At 36.5% G+C, this 24,080-nt stretch overlaps 1 protein-coding gene across 3 annotated transcripts in view; it reads right to left on the bottom strand.

Moving 5' to 3' along the window:
* Positions 1–24,080, bottom strand: part of yl (Putative vitellogenin receptor yl) — a 101,057-nt gene that overhangs the window by 50,545 nt on the left and 26,432 nt on the right. For 2 of the 3 annotated variants that reach the window (XM_083113397.1, XM_083113398.1), the window contains exons 2-8: positions 16,343–16,464; positions 12,734–12,865; positions 7,102–7,232; positions 5,845–5,979; positions 5,396–5,428; positions 1,840–1,945; positions 125–265 (exon numbers count right to left, since the gene is read on the bottom strand). In XM_083113397.1, the coding sequence (XP_082969523.1) occupies positions 125–265; positions 1,840–1,945; positions 5,396–5,428; positions 5,845–5,979; positions 7,102–7,232; positions 12,734–12,865; positions 16,343–16,418 (754 nt within the window). In that variant the 5' untranslated portion in view covers positions 16,419–16,464. The remainder of the gene's footprint in view (positions 1–124; positions 266–1,839; positions 1,946–5,395; positions 5,429–5,844; positions 5,980–7,101; positions 7,233–12,733; positions 12,866–16,342; positions 16,465–24,080) is intronic. The other variant, XM_083113399.1, reaches the window with a different exon arrangement.

Genomic DNA, 24,080 nt, shown 5'->3' with positions numbered 1-24,080 from the left:
CTGGATTAAAAAGGTGACAACATTCTTCATTGCTTTCTGGATGGCAGAGGTAAAGAATGTAAACTGCAAGATTTTTGTCAATTTTTTTTTTAAGAAAGTACACAGTTTGAAAAAGATCACTCACCACACAATCCATCTTCATCGGAGCCATCCAAACAGTCCTTGTTCTTATTGCAAACTTGGCTTTGTTTCAGACAAGTTATTTGGTCCTTGCACAGGAAGAATCCTTTGGTAAGAGTACAGTCTTCAGGTTTTACGTCAACAGCTGCAAAGAATATCAAAATCACGTCATTTACATCAAAACTAAATCCAGTTATTTTCCAAACCAAAACTCAAAATTTTAAGAGAAGCAATCAATTTACTTCAAGAAGCTAATATTTTATTTCATTCACAATTGTTACTGAACATATTAGAATGTGTTAATTTCTAAAAATCATTTTTGAAATTGATTTTTGTATTACAGTTCCCCTGATTTTTAAATTTTTAAATTAAAACTTAAAGGGATATTCTTAAGCTGTTGCCAGATTTCCCATTTTATTTGTGAAATTCTGGGTCTAATTTTTACTATTACGTTCAATATATTCAAACCTAATATCTATTTGTAAAGTACTTTTCTACCGTTTGTGTTATTTAAGTATAAAATCACAACATGCACCTTTTCTTCGAATTTTCAGACTGGCCATCATTCAGGAATGAAAGACAAGTATAAAAACTGCAAGAAATTGTTGATCCTTGCAGGAACGTTATCTGGACATCAAGTTTATACAGGGTGTTCGAAAAGTTCCTGCACTCACTTTTGAAGAATTTATTGTGGAGAATGTGATACACATGCGAACAGAATGAATATGTACATAAGTGCATTACTTCTTATAAGACAGAAAATAATGTGTAAACCAAAGGTGCATAATATTGTAATGGCAATGGTCATGAAGACAAACAAGATGGCACATTAATTTAAGCCCACCAAAAAAAAAGAATGGTCCGAACAACGTCCAACTGATGCTCCAACTTGTGACAAACTACTTATCGATTTTCGTGGCGATCGCAACATTCTATGCTGCATGTCTTGCATGAATTCTTATGTGATGACCTTGGGTCTTCCACTTTGTAGTTGATGAGGCACTGAGCCTGTTTCACGAAATCGTCGCACAAGATCATACACTGCGCTCTTTCCTGGCATCTGATCATCAGGGAATAGATTTCTCCATTTCTCCACACACCCTGAATGTGACTCAAAATATGCTTCTAACAAAGTGCTGTGCTCTTAAAATGCATTGTCGACCAACTGCATTTGTCAAGACTCACACCGGACGCTGTAATAGCAGCACAGCTCTCCCATGATGTCATCTAGTTCAAGGTTATACCCTTCCTTCCTACCTACCAACATTGCCAACGCATGTTGCCTACTGCCCTCAGCATATTTTCAAAGTCCGAGTGAAGGGACTTTTCGAACACCCTGTACCTTTTAATTCTTTTCAACTACTTTAACCTCTAATCCTTCCAGAACTCTCTCCTTCCATTCCTGAAGGAACAAAGTCAGCCCAAAACATTTAGAAAATGTTACGATTTTACCTAGTTTTTAATATGTTGACATTGAGTGAAATACCAACCCGTGTGTTCTCATGAAATCTCCATGTCTGACCATGTTCGAACATTTGATCCCAGCTTTAGAGAATTACCCTGCTTTCCAAGTCTAATATCCCTCCAATCCCCTTAAATACACAACTGCTTAATGGAGCAAGTGATCAATAGATCATACACTATGATTAAATAATTTTGGAATTTAAAGAAATTTTCAGCAGTAAGTAAACTACACTATACCAAGAGATTTCTACTTACAGCAGTTTTCTTCATCACTGTTGTCACTGCAGTCTCTCTTCCCATCACAATGCCACTTCATTGAAATACACTCCTTGTTCTTGCACTTGAAACCATCACATTCAATCTGAATAGAAGAAATTTAATCTGTAGCAGTTTTATGAAGATTATGTACTTAATATCATGCAAGTTCCTCACTACATAATTAGGCTAATACTGGAATGCTGAGATTCCATAACAACAGTATTAAATTGTTCTTTCTGCGTAGTAGCAATCTCATAATATATAAAAATAGATGTACAAGTATGTGTGTGTATGTTTGTTTGTTCCGGCATAACTCTCGAACGCCTGGAGCGATTTCAACCAAACTTTGAACACTTGTCACTTGCAATATCGAAAGAAATACTGTGGGGGTACGACACCCCTGGTGGTGGGGGTGGGAAGGGGTGATAATACAGAAACTGCTGATATTAGTGTGGAATCCATAGTTTTTGGGGTTGATAAGATGAATAGGGACACTCCCAATGCCATTGAACACCAAGACACCCCTGGCACCCCTAGGGGTGGGGTGGGGTGTGGTGTGGTGTGAAGGGGGTGACATGTAAAACTACCGATATTAGAGTGTAATCCATAGTTTTAGGTTGCTAAGATGAAAAGTGACACTCCCAATGCCGTTCAACTCCAAGACATCTCTGGCAGCCCTAGGAGTGGGGGTGACAATGACCGATGTTAGTGTGGAATCCATAGTTTTCAGGGTCGCTAACATGAATAGCGACACTCCCAATGCCGTTCAATTTATTTACTATTGCACTTGGAGGTGAAACTAAAAGTGTTGTTCATAAATTGTTAAATTTATATTGTAGTCAATTTGTAAAAGATATTACTTCATATAATTTGTACACAGTACTTATACTTTAAAATGCCTGTAAATAAAATTAGTTACATTTTACGCTATAGTTAGAATTTATTAAACACCCGGGCAATGCCGGGTAATCAGCTAGTATTAAATAAATTAAGTGTAGTAAACAATAGAGCATTCCATTTTATGTTTTGGAGTGAATGGGTCACATTATTTGAAATCTACTAATCTCTAATAAATGGCTGAAAAATTAAGACTGACTCAATGCTGTAACATGCTAATATGTATGTACTACAATATTTGTTTTGGGAGACTTGCACAGCATGCCTAGAACATCAAGACAAAGTTTTTTTTTTTATGTTTTACTTAACAAGGTCTCTGATGCTATGAGTCTTAGAAAATCCCAGATTTATGGTTGTCACTCCTCTATTCATTTGGTCTTAACCAGGGTGACTACTCTAGGACCATGATAAAATTCAAGCATAATTAACAGTTTTCAAGGCGAACTTTCCACAAATTCAAGTGTAAGAGCAGATGTTCTCTATCATTCTTTTGTATTACCACAAATCTATTAATGGAAAGGGTCTGTGAGAATCCAATTTATACAAAAATCGTAATTCCATTCAATTAAACAGGTGGAGTTTACATGTACCATTTCATATACTCTGACTAAATACAAAAAAGTCTCAAATGTTACGGGATATACAAATACTAATCTACGAAAAACCGCTAATTATATAAAAATTTCCAACTCAATTTACCTAATCAGCTTCAAGATATCTTATATAATAATCTTCAGTCTTCCAGATAGATTGTTCTGCAAAGGACACTAAACAAAGAAAACTGAAAATTCTATTATATTTTCCACGTAGCTTTCCTTTTTCTCCTTCCTTGATAAAAACAAAAGCTAAACTGGAAAAAATTTGCTTCACTGCAATAGTAAATATGTAATTATAAATTCAATAGTATTTGGATTAATAAAATATGCTATATGCAAGGTGGAAACCTAACTGTGCCACACGAAGCCTCGCTAGTGACCTTGACGTGGTCATCTAACAAAGTGGAGCCTGGGCCACTTATAATCCTACCTGGCAACTTTTTGTATATAGAGGTCCTTGTGACAGACAGACATGGTAGAGCCTAGGCCACTAAGAATAATCCTCCAAGGCAACCATTATATGACTACATGCTACCCTGAAGACTGAGGCAGATTCAGCCTCCGAAATGTAGGTAAATCTAAAACATAACAGTGGTTAAAAGTCCAAAAACTAGAATATTTTTCATGTGTATGGAGAAAAAATTCACGCATATTTCCCAGAGCTAATAATTCATGCATAATTCCCAGAATTCAAGAATTTCCGGTGAGTAGCCACCCTGTTAACCTACAAACAATCTACAAAGGCAACATCACATCAGCTAAGATTAGCAATTAAGAAAAATATTTATTTAATGAAAAACCCCTACCAAAAAGGCCAGTTAAGATTAAAACAATCTGTATTTAACAAGACATTAGACCTGCTTTATCTATTAATGCATCCAGGACTGCAGTTGGCAGACTAGTAAGGCTCTGGCATCTGGACTCTCAGCCAGTATAATCTTATATGTTTGTCCAATTATCCATCTTACCTCCATTCATCCTCATCTTCGCGATTAGCCAAAGGAACAGAAAAGTGAAGTAAAATAAACTAAATCAATCAATCTGTCATTGTAATAGCAAAAATTCTTGACCACAAGTATAATTTCTAGACTGTATTGACTTCTTGACCTACTGATTTCCATGACTGATAGACACCATGAATAACTTTGTTCTCTTTACAGTCAAAATATTGAATAAGAATGGGAAACACCTTGTTTCATCAGTATAAACCCCAAGGCAAGAAATTTGGCTCAAACATTGAACAGTAGTATCATCAGAATGTGGCCCCAAAACTTAGTTCATTAATTGCTTTCATTTTTCAGTTTGTCATTGTCCATAAACAAAATAAAAGTTTGTCCTGCTAGGGGACAATCATATTAAGTTTCACTTTTGAGTTTGGAAGCACAGTCCATAGACTTGTAACTTGCATGATTTCTTTGTTCAACTGAAACATTCATTTTCCTAATTAATATTATGTGATGCTCAAAATGTAGGACATTTATGATAATTTTCAAATTCCTCCCGAATGCCGGAAATAAGACTAAAATGTAGGACATGTCTGGGGAAAACCAGACATCTGGTAACGTCTTTTTTCCAGAAGCTGGAAAAAGTCATGATATGTTGCTACACCAATACATGGACACATCACCCACCTAGAAAGAATTTGATCCCCTTCTTTCTCTTAAGGATATATCATGCTGAAGATGTAAGGTTTTGCTGATCAATTTAATCTAATCATTCAAGGAACAACCACACACAGGCCAGACTAGAACAAACCTAGAATCTTCAATGCAGAGATCAGTATGTATCCTGCCACAAAAAAAAATCTTGCATTCCCTGCATATTCACAAAGGTGAAGCAAACCTGACTTCCACTTTAATATGCTGGCAAACAATTTTCAGCATTTAGTTGAGCTAAGAATGATAGGCGCACAAGCTTAAATTAGCATGGATTTAAACCCTTTCATGCAATATCAAGCAAATTACTCAATTTCCATGAAAGCAAAGCATGGGAAAAGCCATAACCAAGCAATGCAAGCAAAGCATTAAGCTTCCATCGCCTTAACAGAGGCCAAGACTTACCTCGAAAGTCACATTTATCTGCCTGCGTTGATACTAAGGGCAAGAAAACTGAGTTAGAAATAGTACATAAATAGTAGCTTCTAAAAGTTAGATCTACATATGTGTTTTGATCTACTTTGTAATGATATACACCATAAAAACTAAACTAGTTTTGAAGTATTGTAGTCACTACTACAAATTGTGGAAAAGCATCGAGAATTTGATCAGATTAGTAAATTCAAACTATACTTTGAACTCTAGAATTTGCAGGACAATGCTTTAGTTTATTCATCAGTACCACCACCACCAATAACTGATTCTAAAGTTAGTTTTTGGCCAATATCAAAATCCAATTGCTTTCAGACTTATACATTCTCTACCTGTATTCCTACTGTTCACCTCCGATGAGAACTTTACTATTAATTTCTTCCCACTTTATCAAGTATCTAGGAAACTTATAAAATTCTTACCTCTTTTGAACAGCCAACTGATTCATCACTGTGGTCTTTACAGTCTGTTTTTCCATCACACACCCATTCATTAGAAATGCATTCACCATCAAGACAATGAAACTCATTCTTATTGCATTTAAGTGGAGTAGCTTTCTGAAATTATACAGGGCATATTAAAAGTTATAAAAATCTTTGTATTAAACACAAAAAGTTTCTTTATAAAAGGTTGCTTGTTTTCATAACATTTTCTGGTAACTTTTTTGTTTGAAATTAGAACTTTGATCACAGTAGAAATACCATATTTGCTGGCAAATATAAGATTCACTCCCTTTTATGTACACATTTTTGAGGAAGAAGCTTAATCACCGAATTTATAATTTACAATTAATTTCCAGTATTTCAAATTTAAAGTACCATGCAAGTCCACTTTCAACAAGTAACTTAACTAATCTAACTAGGAAGAATACATTTTAATCTTCAGACACCACAAGAAAACTAGAAATAGTCAGAAAAAATTCTGGAAATTAGTATCTGTATTACACACATTGTTTTTCATACCTATTTTTAAAGGAAAAAAGTGCTCATACACCAGCAATTTTTTTTTCATTCTGGAAGTTTCCAATTGGTTCCTATTATAGCCAATATGAGTCTTTAGATACTATCTGAACCGATTGGTCAATTGCAATGAATTGGTTTCTATTTGAAAGTATTTTATTGGTTTCAGCATATTGCTAAATGAAACTGAAAAATTATTATCTATACAACTGTAAATGCAATGGAGAAATCATACAAAGCAAATAAAATAAATTTCTGGTAAAGCAAGGTGGAATTTGTAACATGTGAAAACTTCCAAATACAAAAATTTTTCAAATATATGAACACATTTTTCAAGTCTGTAGCTTCATTGTGTTTAGCAAACTTATAGAAAATCTAAAAACTTACTCTTACAGTCAAATTGACATGACATGCAAAAACAGCAAAACATCAAGTTAAAGAATTTGACCCACAGCACTTCACAAAGCTTCTAAATTTTTTAAATGTCCATACCCAACTTGCAATGGAAGTTCATCTATCGAAACATTTGATATTTATTGCCATCTAAATTAATATAAACTTTACATTGGAACATATTTTAAAATAAAACTTACTTCTTGGTATGGAATTTTGAAATCCATTATTAAACACATACCTTACTGAATTGTTTTCATTGTATACAGGCCTGTTCTTAAATATTGAAGTTATATGAGTGGTCAATTATTGCTAGAAATTACTCACATTAAAAAGGTGGCAATCCTTCTCGTCTGACCAATCCCCACACTCGTCTACACCATCACAGCGAAAGTACACATGTAGGCATTCTCCATTGTCACAACGGAAATAATTTGGAGGTAGGCACTTTACAACTTCTGGAATAGGGAAACAAACTTATTACTCTAAAATATTCTAGATTATAAATGCAGAGATTTCCTACAAACTTTAGATGAAAAAGTTAAGTTTTCCTTACAAATAAGTCACCTAGATTCACTGCCTGAAATGTTGGATTGGGACCATACTATTGTTCAATATTTTGCCCAAAAGAGTTTAAAATTCAATAACCTCTCTCTTAATTAAAATTATTTTTCAGCACTAAAATTAAAGCAAAATACTTATGTCATTTATTGTAGAATATGAACTTTATTTCTACCAAAATAAGGATTCTGTCAGGCTTAAGTTTTGCATTAACAGGGTCCTTGTAAACTGCATAAATATAACCAGGGTCTATTATTTTTCAGGTTCATATAACCTTTCTAAAGTCTAGATTTACCTTTGTAGAACAGTGTCTTTTACACAAATGTTAGTGGTCCAAACTAGAAATAAGCTCAATAATGAATGTATGCTATTATATCTATTTTATGTTCTGCTTTTATCATAATGTAAATATTTGTAAAATTTACCTAAACTAGTTTTCTAAGCAAATACATCAGTACCATTTCCAACCCTTCCCAGGTTAGGGGGTAAATTTTAAACATTTTTCCAATACAAATGTTCTAATTAATTGCACGTGTGTTTTTCGTTGAGACAGCTCCATCTATACTGAACTAAATTGTGAAAGTAATTAGTGGTAATGAATTTTAGATATTAGATCATTAGTACAGTAGAAGTTCCAATACCTGGAGAAAATAATTGAAGCTGCATGACAGCAGAGCTGATTAATTCAATCCTTTACTTCATATAGTAAATTTTAAAATAGCCAAGTAACAGACAGTTGCTTGAAAAAAATTAATATTTTTTGGAAGTGAAATTAGGTTAGCGAGCTACTTGGCACATTTATGCTTCAGGCAATTCTGCCCAGCTGCCTATTTTCATGGCAATGCATTTAGTGCTCCAATCTGTGGGGTCCACTTCCTGAAGTGGGCAATTACCAGTAGGGTCATTCCATATCAAATCAACCAATTTTAAAACATTTGGTTGGTTGCATGACCATTTTAGGAAAATTTCATTTTTAGTACATTGGTTTTGATATCTAGAAACTTGTACAAACTTATGTTAAAAAAAAAAAATATATTGTCTTTAGTTCTCCTGGGGCAGCCATTTTTCCAACATTGTGCATGGCTTTTTTTGCTCATGTAGCAGTATACAGAAACCTTAATATCTCAAAAACCATTAAAGCTAGAGACTTTAAACAAAATTAATTTTGTAGCTAATGAAGTGCTCTATGATATTCAGGTATGTTTTGCTTGAAATTGCATCGTAAGTATGAAAATTATGGTGGAAAATGGGGTAACAATAGTTAAATTGCATTTTTAAGCCCGATTTTTTTAATGAAGGGGTTTAGTGTAAGGCTTGATTTTTTTTTCATGTGTAGACCTACCTGCAGGGTGTCTAAAATATCAATGCTTAGAAATGCACCCCTTTTTTACATCATGGGCTCAAACATGGCCGTTCATTGAATTTTGACAGTTTTCAGGATTAAATATCTCAGATGGATCCCCTTTAAAAATTCTGTAATTTGGCACATAGGAAGCTTTTCATGAACCTAACTCTCAGTAAAAATCTCAACTTTTAGATTCAACTCGTTTTGGTCAATATGAAGTAACTTATGTCACCTAATTTCTGACATTGCAATGTAAGGTTAAAATATATCCCATACTTAAAATAATGAAGTCTTTTCTTTTTCTTTTTTAAATTTGGGTTAAATAAAGGCTCAGAAAATATAGTAACAAGGTTTTAATACTTGACTTACCATAAATTGAAATTACAAGGTATGACAATTGAAAATCTGCGAAATTTCATTGCAAAAGGTTTTGATTTATTAGGTACCCACGACCAGTTGGTATTGTCAGCTCCAGTTTCCTATTCATTCTGTTTGTTAAATCAGGCAGGATTCTTTGTTCTTTCACTAAGTTCCTAAATAAATTATCAGAAACCTTCAGTTCATCACATTTTTTCTAGACCAAGTGGTAGCAATCAAACTGATTATTCTGAACTTTTCAACATTAGTTTTTTGCTCATTTACATTTTTCTTATAATTTCAATTATATGATTGTACTGGCCATGCAAAGGATTGTCACACTTGCTTTCCTTTCCTTCAGTTTTAATACTTAGTGAAAAGGAACTTTCCAGTTTCCTTTGCACTCCTTGTAGGATGTGAATAGTTTCGAGCAAGATCACTTTATTGTTTTTGTGCAATCAGCCTCCTCAGTTTAGAAACAGGAGGTGCATAAAAAACAGAACAGACTTCATGCATTTCCTTTAGTTTTCCTTGGCTTGGCACAAAGACATGATTTCAATTCTGGCATTTAAGTGAGTCACTTTCTCCACATATGAAACTTACTCCAACATATCAGGCATATTGATTTAACTGGTATAAGGTTTTCTTGACACTTTTTTAACATACTTAACCTTTTCTTTAAGTGGTACTTCTGAAGATCACAACATACTTTACCATATAAAAAGCTATATTTAATGGTATTTGCATATTGTCTAAGCCATACACCTGTAGTCTTGACCTAAGAAGCGTTATCATTTTCACTGACTTTGTTAAGATTAGTTAGGTCTTCGGAAACCTTACCAAATGGGTATTTATGACAGTCCTCTACAGTTAAAAATATTACAGAACACTCCATTTCCTGTCACAGATAACTAATATTCACAAGTCACTACTCTCTGCACATTAGGCAAAGGAAGAATGACAGCAGAGATTGTACATGCACAGATCAATTCCAGGCTTGCCTCACATCCTATCAAAACATGTCTCTGAATCTTCTGCTGTGCATGACTCACATCTATTTCAATGAATATGTTTTCTTGGAAGAATAAAAGTGGAAAATAAAGGAAACAAAAGATAATATATTCTACCAGCTTTGACACTCCAAAATAAATAACCTACTTTCAGTGGAGTGCCCAAGGAGGGGTCTCATCAAAGGCAGGATAATGTGGCAAAAACCGGGCTGTATACTAAAAAAGTATATGTAACCCCCTCCCTTTCGAAATTCCTGGTCATGTACTGCTAGGTTGATAAAAATATGGGGGAAGCTCAGTTTGAGCTGACAATACCATCTGGTCCTGGGTACCTAATAAATCAAACCTTTTGCAATGAAATTTCGCAGATTTTCAATTGTCATACCTTGTACTTTCAATTTATGGTAAGTCAATTATTAAAACCTTATGTTACTATATTTTCTGAGCCTTTATTTAACCCAAATTTAAAAAAGAAAAAGAAAAGACTTCATATTTTAAGTATGGGATATATTTTAACCTTACTTTGCAACGTCAGAAATTAGGTGACATGTTACCTCATATTGACCAAAACGAGTTTAATCTAAAAGTTGAGATTTTTACTGTGTTAGGTTCATGAAGAGCTTCTTCCTATTTGCCAAATTTCAGAATTTTTAAAGGGGACCCATCTGAGATATTTAAAACCAAAAAGTTGCTGACCAAGGCAGTTTATTAAGATAAAAACACTTAACGTTTCGACCCTGCATCAGGGTCTTCCTCAGACGAACTAAACTAAAATGATGAAATATACTACACACAGAAAGATTACATACACATAGCAGGGTCACAAGCCACACAACAACAAATCAAGTTGACAGTCCTTATCTAGGAAGATTTCTCCAAAGGAATTAAACATATCACCTCCTGACAGTTGTTGACTAATGGGTCTACACACTGACAGGTGATTGGCAGGTCAAGATTAGCAAGAGTCTAGAACCACCTGCTTACCACTCCCCCAAACCTCCTGCCTTTTTGGTTATGGATGAATACCTCCTCCTCTGGTCTTTTCTCTTCTTTCTTCTTCATACTTTTTTCTTTTTTCTTCATCCTTTCAACTTTCTCTAACACACTCTTCCATTCCTTGTTTATCTTGAGTCCTCCATTCCAATTCATGATGTCTTCTCCTTTCTTCTCTATTTCTTTGGCCTCCTTCCATTTTCTCTCTAGTTCTCTCTTCTCTTTTCCTATTCGCCTAGCCGAATCCCATTCAACTTCATGTCCTGTTTCTCTAGTGTGTTTGAATATGGCATTCATGTCTCTTCAATATCACATCATCCATGTGTTGCTTTAACCTGTCTAAGTCTCTTCTTCGTTTCCCCTATATATACACTTTCACATCCTCTGCACTTCACCTCCTAGATAACCCCTTCCTCCTCTCTTTTCTTCCTTCTTGCTGGCTATACTTAAAATAGTGCATCCTCCCTTCCTGCAAGTTCTTATACCCACTTTCCTCAGCACTTTGCATATCTTCTCTGTGGCATCGCCCATACTTATACCAAACCATCTCTCTTTTTCTTCTTCCTTCTCTTCCTGTCCTCTCTCTTTTATCTCTTTCCTTCTTCTGTTGATGTTGTGTGTCTTTCTTTTCATAGCCACTCTTCTAGTTGTGCCCACAGGCTATTAATCTTTGTTTCTTCTTCCCCTTTCTCTGTGCAACTTTTTGGTTTTAATATGGAAACAAGGCTAATTATATTACAACTGAGATATTTAACCCTGAAAACTCAAAATTCAATGAACGGCCGTGTTTGAGCCCATGTAAAAAAGGGGTGCATTTCTAAGTACTGATATTTTATTTACGGACACCCTGCAGGTAGGTCTACACATGAAAAAGAAAATCAAGCCTTAGACTAAACCCCTTCATTAAAAAAATTGGCTTAAAAATGCAATTTTTTAACTATTGTTACCCCATTTTCCACCATAATTTTCGTACTTATGATGCAATTTCAAGCAAAACATACATGAATACCATAGAAAGTATACTTCATTAGCTACAAAATTAATTTTGTTTCAGGTCTCTAACTTTAATGGTTTGAGATATTAAGGTTTCTGTATACTGCTACATGAGCAAAAAAAGCCATGCGCCATGTTGGAAAAATGGCTGCCCCAGGAGAACTAAAGACAATAATTTTTTTTGAACATTGGTTTTGATATCTAGAAACATGTACAAACCTATGTACTAAAAATGAAATTTTTCTAAAATGGTCATGCAACCACCATTGGATGGTTTGGCATGGAATGACCCAGTAGGGGATTTTTCCAGCAATGCTCTCTGCTCACCCAACCAGGTGAGGCAGGAAGGGGGGGGGGGGGTTTAAAGGTAACTGGAACATTGTTCTGACCACACCCACCTCTAAAATGACTGAATGTGTGGTGTCCTTTTCCCCACATGTGCCTCCACAGCATTTTGCAATGTGCAGGGCCATCTTTACGTTAATTACATTGATTGACTCCAGAGCACATGTTGTAGTTTACCCAGATTCTGAAAATAGGCTATACTCAATTTTGATAAGTTAGCACATGAACTCTTCCAATTTCCTATTATTTTGTAACTATATGAAAGTTAAATTATTTCCTGTGGAAAAGCATCACACAATTAAAAACCGGAAAAGATTAGTAAACTTAATTATGTTGTAATATAGATACTACTTACCACAATTATCTTCATCTTCCCCCCGAGCACAGTCCATTTTTCCATCACACTGCTTACTTTCAGGAATACATTTTTCAGCACATGGGAAGAATCCTTTCGAGCAAGTAGTAATGCTGCGACCTGCTAATCCACCTGAATTTTAAAATTTTAAAAATGTATTAGTACAAGTAGGCTAGTTCATTCTTAATAGAAACTTTGATCAAGATAATTACTTAAAACCTAATTAGAAAAGTTGAAAGGAAATCCACACTACATCTGATTTGACGTCACTAGTCAAACATTGAAAACTGATGTGAAATTATTCTGAGATATCTTATGACAAATTGATGAATGTTATTGGAACATTTGGTGATAATTGAGCCCTAGTTACTTCACTAATAAATTATAGCTGAATGCAGTGGTGCATTCTGAAAGTTTGACAGAAGTCTGACAACTTCAAATTTTGCAGAAATTTCAATATACAGAGTGATCACAAAGTCCCATTACCCCCTATCGCGTGTCCACATAGTCATAGATTGTCACATTGTATTAATGTGAGATCATGGCAGAGGACAACTCTGAGGTAGTGTGACTATTCATTATGATTTAGTCCAGAGTGTGTGTACACCATCGTTTTCATAACAGTATGATTCTCTGCCATGTACGATGGGAAATTCTCAACATTGCTGGCGTGATGGCAGTAAATGCATGTCTAACAGCATCCTTAAGTTCGTCAACTGTCTTTTAACGTGTGGCAGCAACCCTCTGTGCTCACTAACATCTATGTAATACATAGGGGGTAATGAGACTTTGTGATCACTCTGTACACGAGAAAAGTTTGTTTACTGGCAGTAAACCAGGTTAAAATGGGAGAATACGGCACAACCTGTGTTACTGAATTTACCTAAAATGGAATTTGAAATTACAATGGTCAAGATCAGGTGCAGTTCTACCCTTAGGTCACACTGTCACGTGCCCCTCCACCCATTATGTATTTAAAAATAACAATTACCACATGTTTGCAATGCTTTTATTTTATTCACTTTGCTGCACAGAGTTTTCATCAGAGCAAAGATTGCTACAATGGGTTGGACGAAACTTTGCAACATAGCAAGGGTCACATTCTGGCTGCGGACTTCCTGCCTCACCGCTTTATCATCCCTACGTTCTGAGCTGCGGGAGAGGTCTGGAGGGATATGGGAGTTTTCATTGTGAAAGGTCACAATATCTCACAGCCAGGACCCAACACTTAGGGTGCTGTTTTTTGGTTTCCCGCTAGATGGTGGCTGGGTTCATTTACTGTACCGGACTGAACAAAAGGAATGGGAGGGAACTTTGGAAGGAGGTAGAACCATGGGACATCTGCTGAGGTTCGACGTGCTTTGAAAAGTTTTTGTAAATTGTTGTGATTTAGAGTGTTCTTTACCAAAGTGTTACCATGTGCATGAAAATAAAGTGAAATGTATCAGGTGAGATACTTATAAAGTAAAATTTTAAATCACCAAGACTGATCGTTGGACAAAGAATTAGGGCTGCCAACACCAGAACTTTGCCTAAATCAAGTGTTCAAAGATGAAACCAGAACAGAAAATTTAATAAAAATATGTACGAAAAGTGGATATGGATGTGTCCTCCAGCTAATTCCCTTTTGTTTTCTGTGCATTTTATTCAAAGGACACATGGACTAAAAGTTGGGTAAAATACAATTGTTGCTTTAAGTCCACTTCATGCACAGTAAGGCTAATCGGGACTGGACCTACAGTTAAAAGTGGGATCCGAACCACTATGTGCATCCACCAGGTGTTGAAGCCAGGACCCCTTGATTAAAAGGTGACGATGACTGACATTGATATGAGTCTCGCTGGCTTGGGAAAACATATTGAAGTGCAACTTTATGATCGTTGTAGTGTTTGTTTTAAGACATAATGAGCTTGTGTACAAAGAAATTATATTTTGTCACTATTTATCGATTCAATTAAATTTTGTGAGGAATTTGAATGGGCTTTGCATGGTCATGACTAAACAGAGGACTCATTAATTGCACAGTGACCCTCTATGTTTTGAAAGACCATTTAGAAAGGGGTTGAAGTGTCTTCAAAGGTACATGAAAGAATTCAAAATGAACTTTTAGCTACGATTTTGTCTGTTTGCAGGAAGCATATTTTACATTTTGATTGTGCCCTACCTCTTGCAAACCTGACGAACCGCCACTGGTTCTGAACATTTCATTGGTTCACTATAGCTGAACATTTCTACTTTATATAAAAATCAAGTTTTACATCCAAAGCAGTAACTAGGGTGAAAAACCAAAAGATTGCATGTTACAATTGAATGTATTGCTCTTATCAAATATAAATTTCAAGCTATGGAAATGAAGTTGAGGGATTTCTTAATAGTTTATTAAATCCATAGTACAATCTGTGTGGTGTGCAAGGGAATAAGTGCTAAGATGTGTGTGTAAATCAGTTCAGGACTGTTTTAGTAGATTAAAGTACAAAGTTTACTTATGGACTGCCAATCATTGCTTTTGTAAGCATCCAAGTTTCTCTTCTGAAATTTTGTTTTTTAATGCTACACAACTAATTCCATGTGTTATGAACATAGAACTTAATCATTTTTTAGATTAATGTATGAAAGTGCAAAACTATTCTTTAAAGAGATTGCTCTGCATAAACTCCAAGTAGGACACTCAGTCAGGCACTCTTAAGCATTACATTTCTTGTTTAATGTTCCTTACGTTTTTAAGAGAACATTGTTCTTCCTATTACTAACTTGTTCACCCAAGAGAACTGGCCCTGACCAGCTTTCAGAATTTGCAGTAATTTTTTAAGAATGTACCTGGATTTGATTCAACTTCTGATGAGCAGAATTCATAAAAAACTGCATAAAATTCTTTCGGTAAGCGACTGCCCATTTCCAAATTCACTTCCTCAGATCATCTTTCTTTTGCTGAAGCTGAAAAGCCTGGGCTCTGTCCAAGTCTATAGCTAAGCCTAGTAAACTCTTCTGCACATCAAAGGACCATCACAAGAATGACTGCCATGCCCTTATGAAATAGCTTTTAATTTTCTGTCAAATTTAAAATTAGTTACTTCACATTCAAAATCATTGCAGTACTTTGATAATCTCTGTATTCTACTACACAAGTTCTGTTCAGGGTGGACCAAAAGTCATGATCGGATACTGAAAGAATGCAATAATCAATGCAGAAACTGGATTGCACTGAACAAGATACATGAAAGAGTGAAATAGGATAAGAATACCTGTATGATCAGTGCCAGTGCCGCTCTCAATGGTCAAACTTCTCTATGTCTACCATCATTCTAAGTGCACAGCTGATTTGCTGCTATGCCTCAAATGTATGTGTAATTGACCAGGATATAATTTTAAAGTTAATTACTTTGAGCATAGCATTAAGATGTACCTCTATTGGACAACCAGACTTCTATCTAACCTTAGTATTGAGATTAACTGATCTCAATCAAACAAATTATCACAACACACATAAGGATAAAAATTCCTCAACTTACAACTCTTTGCATCAATTTTACTTGCGAATAATTGATTCTTGCACTGTAAATAGTATATTTTGGCCCACTCTATACATAACTACATATTAACTTTACTTACCATTTGTAATTAAGTATGAGAGCAACAGCCATAACAGAATGGCATCAGCTCCAACTCCTCTCCATGACAACGGCATGGCGGCAGGTAGTGCCAAATTCAAAAGGAGTGCTGCAAAGCTTAGCCTGAAAGAATAGTGTGCAAAAATAAATTCTATTTCACCAGGTGTAACTAACTTATCCACAGTTCTTAAATATACATTTCTACAAATATTTCATCATAGGATTATTAGAACAATCAAAGATTTAAATTTGGAAGATTAGAAAAATCAATGTATGCCTCACTTCTGTCTGTTCACATTGAACTTTAGCAATTTTGCAATTGCCTGCACTTGCATCCCTAATTACCTTGGCCCACACCCTAGAAAATTATTACTATCCTTAGTAAATTCCTGCACACACTACTGCATTTGCATTAAGATTTTCAGAGACTAACAATAGTGCAAATTTATTTTGATAAGTAAGATTTAGTAAACATTGAAATTACAACCCATCCATTCTTATGTACACTACTGGTTGATGTAGATAATCTGCAGGATATCAATGCATGCAGATATGCCAGAAAATTTTCTGAAGTGACATGTAAAAAGGGTAGTTGGAAGAATTTCCCTGAATGCAAGTTTTTCTAGTATGCCTAATTACTATATATGTAGTCAACAATGTATGCCTAGGAATTGCTTTGAGTTTTGTGGGTGTGGCCAAGCCAGTGGCATGGCAGCTGCACCCACCCCACAACTTTGCAATGAGGGGAGGTAATTCAGAAATTCAAGAGGTAGTGTCAGTTAGAATTGTCATTGTTGACTCCATATAACTAAATTGAGGCACTGAATAGAACGATGACTATTTTCAAAGTTCACCAAAAGAAAAAATTAGAGTTAGTAATACAGCGTGTCCACAATGAGACTCCAACATTTTGAAAGTCTATAACTTTTTCATTTCAGATTGTACAGCTGTGATTCCGGAAGCAGCAGAAGCAGAAACTCAAAAAGTTTGTGGTAACGTTTTAGTGCGTGGAATAGCCGTATTGGCACTGCAACAATCGATTGTTTGAATATGGAGATTCCAAACTAGTGTGCATAGGTTCATTCGAAGGGAGTCCACAGAAGTCACTAAGACAAGCAGTGAAGAACTGAACTGTCGACAGTTTCATACCAAGTTCTCTTGCTGCTTGTCTTACTGACATCTGTGGAGACTCCTTTCGAATGACCTCTGCACATTTTCTACAACCTGTTCCTGGATTCTGGGTTTACCACCACCGTGTCCTTTCAAAACATTGCCGGTCGCCAAAAACTGATCACACCACTTCTTTATAGTCTTGAATGTCAGAGGATCATTATTGTACACACGACGAAAGTTTTGTTGCACTTTAATAAGTGATTTCGTTTCTGCATACCACCACACAGCCTGTGCATGCTAGTTTGGAATCTCCATTTTCAAACAATCGATTGTTGCAGCACCACTACGGCTATTGCGCGCACTAAAACGTTACCACATAAACTTTGAGTTTCTGCTTCTGCTGCTTCCAGAATCACAGCTGTACAATCTGAAATTAAAAAGTTATAGACTTTCAAAATGTTGGAGTCTCATTGTGGACACGCTGTACGTATTTTAAGAGTCAATGGTAAGGTAAGGTTTCCCGTGCATATAGCATGGTGCCATGTAGGAACCTTTAGGGAATGTGGGGTTAAGGCCCCACACATTCTCCATCTGCCATTTTGGAGATTATGTGATTAGCACCATGCTCTGTCCTAGAGGTTGCCCCTCAGATGCCCATTGATTTGAGGCTGGGTGAGTCCCAGAGCCACTTTATGTGGGGACAAGGCTGAAAAAAATTCAACCTTAGATCACCCACCCTGGGAATCTAACCCAGGCCTCCCATGTGGCAGTCAGATGCCCTACAGACTAAACCACCACATCTCAAAGAGTCAATGGTCGCCACAAATAACTTCGAATCAGGGTTCATTATTATTAAAATGTGAGAGGTAGAGAGACCACATGGAAAAGAACCTTTGGCCAAAAGTTTACCACTACAATTCTTATTTATTGTATAAATTTATCAGTGCTAGGAAGTAGTGTGGTACTGTAGCTATAGTGGCGCTACATTTTTAAATCTCATCTGTAGTGAAACTACAAAATTCATGTACCTTGTATTGAAGTTGAGGTATTTTTTTATGCAACAACAATGTCAAAGATTGTCAACAATAACACTTACGTACTTGTGCAGGAGGTTCATAAACAGCTGGATGCCGAGCAGGTTCAGCGTAAAGTACTAGATTCCTTGCTGTTTATCTGGAGGGAAAGCTTTGATCTCTACAGCACGCGTGCAAATGCGCTCTCGTACGCCAGCGTACGGAGCAGAGGACTACGGTGATTGGTTCGTTGGACCCTTTCTGCCTTCTGAAGCAGACAACAGCGGTAGAATTCCTACCTGGTTCGTCGTGCTCATGCCACCCATGCTATGTGATGTTACAATATGCAATATTGACTGATGTAACTTTACCAAACTCAAATATACCACATCTTAACGGCCACTGCATTGTATAATTTATCGCACGAACAAAGATTTGCATTAAAAACTAAAAGATCAACACAGGTTGTCAAATAAGTTGCTGAAGTCCTCGTGGTAGAAGTTCAGCCTGTGGCCTCTACCACTTAACCCACAACTATTTATTATTATTATTATACAGTTAGTATCTAACTGCTTAATATTGTGTCAATGGAAATATTTAGCATTCATTTGAAACGCTAACATCGATTGGTCTCTGGACAAAATTGTTTTAAAATGTTTATCAACATTCTCAAGATGTAATAAACAGTGGTCTGAATTACTAATCAGCACTGTTACATCAGTAGAGTGTACGATAGTTGGATCATCCGACCACCGTGTCAGTGTGTTTTGCACAGAGCACCAAGACTACAGAAGTCCCTGGTTCGAATCCCGGCATGAGCACTGATGTTCTTTGCGAGTATCCCTTCTTCAATATCATCACTCATTCGTATTAGTGATTAACCAAAAGTGGTAGACAAGCAAAGTAAAATAAACCAAATCAATCAGTAGTTTGATAATCCACAACAATGACTTCTACTGTTGTGCAGAGGCGCTTGTGATTCAGGTATGTTTTTAATGACCTGCATCATTCAGAAAGGTATATAAAAAGGTATAAAACACCAGAGTTAAAAACATTTGTGGCATAGTGAGGAATCTAATTTTCTAGCTAAAACATGCATGGATGATGTTTTATTGAAAACCCAGCTGACTTCAGGCAAATAAACAATACCTGTGGTGACTAATACCATAAGTAAATTATTAAGCAAGAAAGGGCTGACCCTTCCTTCAGACTTTACGTTCCCACCCGAAATGTGCATGCTACGCCACTGCTAATTTGATCGATGGATAAGGTAAAAAGTAATGTTCCCCGTGCATAAAGCACTATGCCATGAAGGCACATTTAGGGAATGTGGGGGTAGGGCCCTGCACATTCTCTGTCTACGCCATTTTGGAGATGAAGTGATCACCATGCTCCATTTCCTTTACCCCCCCCCCCCCCCCCAGGACCCATTGATTTGAGGCTGAGTCCCAGAGCATCCATATGTAGGGACAAGGCTGGAAAAATTCAGACCTTAGTTCACCAACCCCAGGAATCTACCCTGGGTCTGCCACGTGGCAGACTCCCTACAGACTAATAATATTAAAAATTAATACCCCTAAGCAGTAGTATCCCCCATTATTAACTTTCTCAGATTGTCAATTTTTACTACATTCTGGTTTTCCTCATTTTTGGACAAACACAAACATCCATGTCCTAACCAGGGTTCAAACCCAGGGCCTCTGGCTTCCTCCACTGACCACACTGCCACTGAGGTCGACTGGATCACCGTGGATCGATTTTATATATGCTGTGTGTGTGTGTATATTATATATATATATCCAGAATAACTATACATTTCCACCCTTCAAATGCGTGCCTAGCTGGAAATTTTCCCAATTTGTTCCGATAGCCAATATGAGTCTTTAGACACTATCTGAACAGATTGGGCAAGCTGAACCAATTGGTCAATTGTAATGAATTGGTTTCTATTGGAAAGTATTTTATTGTTTTCAATATATTGCTTGTGAAAAATTCTTACCATACAACTGTAAATGCAATGGAGAAATAATATAAATCTAAAATAAATTTTTGGTAAAGCATGTGACATTTGTAACTTACAAAAACTTCACATACATTTTTTTTTTTCAAATAAGGTATATGAACACTAACTCCATAGCTTCATTGTGTTTAACACTTATAGAAAATCGAAAAACATGCCGCTTCAGTCATAAATTGACATGTTGTTCTTCCTTTATACAAACGAAAACAGCAACAAATTAGGTTAAAGAATCTGACCCACAACACTTTTAAAAGTGATAAACAAAACACTGTCAAGAGACTTAGTTGATCAAAAGAAAGCTCATTTTTCCAATTGCATTACACACAAGACTATGGAAATTCCATATTGCAAAAAAATCAATTAATATGAACAATTATTCCAACTACTAGCTGCTTTGAGGTTGAGTTGGTTCTTAAGAAAAAGAGTTCTTAGGTATTTATTAAGATAAATCTGACTTCAGTGGTATGCATTAGAATTCAAAAGAAATTCAGTTCAAGTGTGCTGTTTTTCCAATGAACTTCTAAATCACAGGAAATGTGGTGTCAAGAATTAAACTACCTATGCTTTGAGTCCTTAAATGAATTTATAACATTGATTCTCCAATATATACATATTTACAATTTGATACAATTCATCAATTGGAAAATTGTCTTGATTTTTCCAATTGGTTTCAGTTGAGATTCTGATTGAAACCAATACATTCCGATTGCTATATTAGGCATCCGATAGAATCAGATACATTCCAATTGAAACTTCAATTTGAACCAATAAAAAATTCCAGCTGGGTGTTTTAAAGCCATTCATTTTATGGATAGTGATGCAGAAATGGGAGTGCAAGATATTTCGGCAATATAGTGTTTTGATTCTTGAGAAATATGCACTCAAACATTGCTGAAATTCACACACTTATTGGCCTGGCGTTATTACTCAAGCTGGTGTGCAGTAATTTCTGCTTGCCTCATACCATGGCATGTGTAGTGCAAGCCATGGACGTCCCAGGGGGATGGGCGCAAGGAGGGGCAATTAATCAACATGAAGTCTCTTTTGAACATACTCGCATTGTAATTTATTATATTATATTTATAATAAGGCTGCAGGATCATGGTAACTGAAGGAGTGTTTTATGAGCGAGCAGAGCTATTATTGGAGGAAATATGCCCAGATTGTGTCAATGCTTCACTTGCCTTTCCCTGAGGGGGGGGGGTCCTGCCGACGTCCATGGTGTAAACGACAAAAAAGTCCATTACCGTGTCAAACAAGTATCTCCACGTGATCCATTTCCTTGTCTGTGCATGCATTACATCTTCCTAAAAGGCGCCGCATTTACTATCAGCCACTCTGTCGAGGATTTTCCAATGCACTGACGATTTTATTTTTATTATTTAGCGTCGCTTTTCTGGAGATTTTAGCTAATCCCGACGATGAGGATTAATGCTATGATCAAACTGATAAAGGGACACTTGCAAAGAACACTCATGGCCAGGTCTGGATTCGAACCTGGGACACTGCTAACCAACCACTCATGGATTTTGACCAATACACCGACGGAGCAATAATGTAATAGGAGTTAGTAGCTGAACAGGTGATCATGATCCCTCATTGTCAACATGTAGGATCTGTCCGTCAAGAAATTAATGTTGCGAGAATAGATAGATATGCAATTTCTGAAATTACAATTATTTTCGTAGTAATATTTTGTTCGAAATTTTTAAAATTCCAATACGTTTATAACTGGTTTACACACGTCAATGTCCTCAATATATTCATGATCTTCTAAAAAGTACGTACGAGTCAGTGGCGGCGATTAGAGGGCGTGGAGCGTAGTTGGCCCCGCCCCACTTTTTGCCACTTTTGTACTATGCTCAAGGGTCAAGTAAATTGACCTTTGCTCCCAGTTTTGGAACCCAATCGCCGCCACTGGTAAGAGTTATTGAATTTCGTTTGCAAGTTTTCTTTTCGACTTTTACCTATTCTGAGAAGATCGAAAAATGCAGGCTCGACCAGGACTCAATCCGGGTCTCTGGCATATAAAAAATGGAAGCCTGGATATTTGGTGTAAAAGTTACCTTCCTTGCACAGAGGAAAATTAGCGGGTGGTACTAGGCAACTACAACCCTCCACAGATTCCAGCATAGTATTCTCGATAATTTCATTTTCACTAAGGTGTCCCCAATATTTTACTTAGGGGGGATGGCTCAACGCCACTAGACCCACTGGTGGATTCGCCTAAATTTCCCACCTTCTCTAAAAGACCGAATCACACTGAACTAGATTTCCAGTAGAAATGTCCTAATTGGCGCTGGACTGGAAACCTGCCTGGAAATTATGGCTGCCAGGCTGTCTGCTGAACTGGTTTTCACGACTAGACCGTGTTCTAATTGCAACTGATCATTTCTGCTAGATTCTGTGGAACTGACAATCAGTGCGTAGGTTTGGTCATGTGAAAGTGAAGATAATCTGAGTTTGGCAAGGGAAATATGTGTGTCTGGTTTGAGAGTGTGTTGTTTTTGTTTGCTGCTAGAGTAAAGAAAAGTACAGAAATGATGTGCATTCGGGTTCATTAATATTTAGGAATTTATCGAAAGCGATCCGATTTGTACACGACAAATGCGATTAGTCAATGAAAATCCTTATTACCAATGTATTAAATGTTTCACTTGAATTTTTTTTTATTATTATGAATGAATCTTGCGAATCTCGTGCATGAATACAGACCAGAATTCATTAAAAAGCTCGTTGATTACACATTGATTGCCACATTTTATTTCATGTCAATTTCTAGCCAATACTTATTTTAATGCTTTTCATTTTAATTCTTAACATTAGCTATTCTACAACATTCTGCAAATTGCTCGTCCATCTTTTACCTTGTCTACTTTGCGCAATGTCTTGTGGGAAGAAAAGTATACCGACAAATACGGTAACAAGTGTCGTGTTGAGGCGAAAACTAGCAGCTGAGCCAATAATACACAAGACAGCTAGTCCAAGTCCAAATGGAGATTAGCCTCGTGAGATTTAGGCATGAAACTGGACCGTTGCATTCCATTGTTCCGGTGGAGGTGGGAGAAGAGGTTCCAAATATTGCGCAGACGCACTTGTGAGCGATACTTTGGTTAGCTAGTAGGGTCCTCCGTTCAGCCTTGGGCGCCTTGACGGCGGCACGCTTAACGGCCGCCCGGACGCCAACTCCCGTGCAATATCTCAGCTATGAAAGCCGGAAGTTTCGAAATGATTTCAAGTTCTCAGAATTATAGTTACAATTACATTCGAAATAAGCACGTTAATTGTCACAGGGGATGTTGAAAATGTTGTCCTCGTGCATCCACTAGTTTTTGGCACGTTTTTAGGAAATTTCGCGTAGCTAACAAAAACCGCTAAAAGGGAACTTAAGTTTCCAAACAGCTCGTGGCGCCCGAGTGCCAACTGAAACGCATGGCTTTGAGCATAACTTGTGCATTCCTTTCTTAACCCCATTCCATTTCAGTAACAGATCTCAATTCAGTCGTATTTTGAAAGTGGGTACGTGTTACAAGTGTTCTTGCGATTTTCTATTGTTTTATACAGTGTTTATTAAGCGTATAGTGTTCCAAGTG

The sequence above is a fragment of the Lepisma saccharinum genome, chromosome 27 (genome assembly GCF_977018435.1).
Source record: "Lepisma saccharinum chromosome 27, izLepSacc3.1, whole genome shotgun sequence".
Taxonomy (NCBI): Eukaryota; Metazoa; Arthropoda; class Insecta; order Zygentoma; family Lepismatidae; genus Lepisma; species Lepisma saccharinum.
The sequence above is the reverse complement of the archived record's forward strand: the minus strand, read 5'-3'. Positions and strand labels throughout refer to the sequence as shown.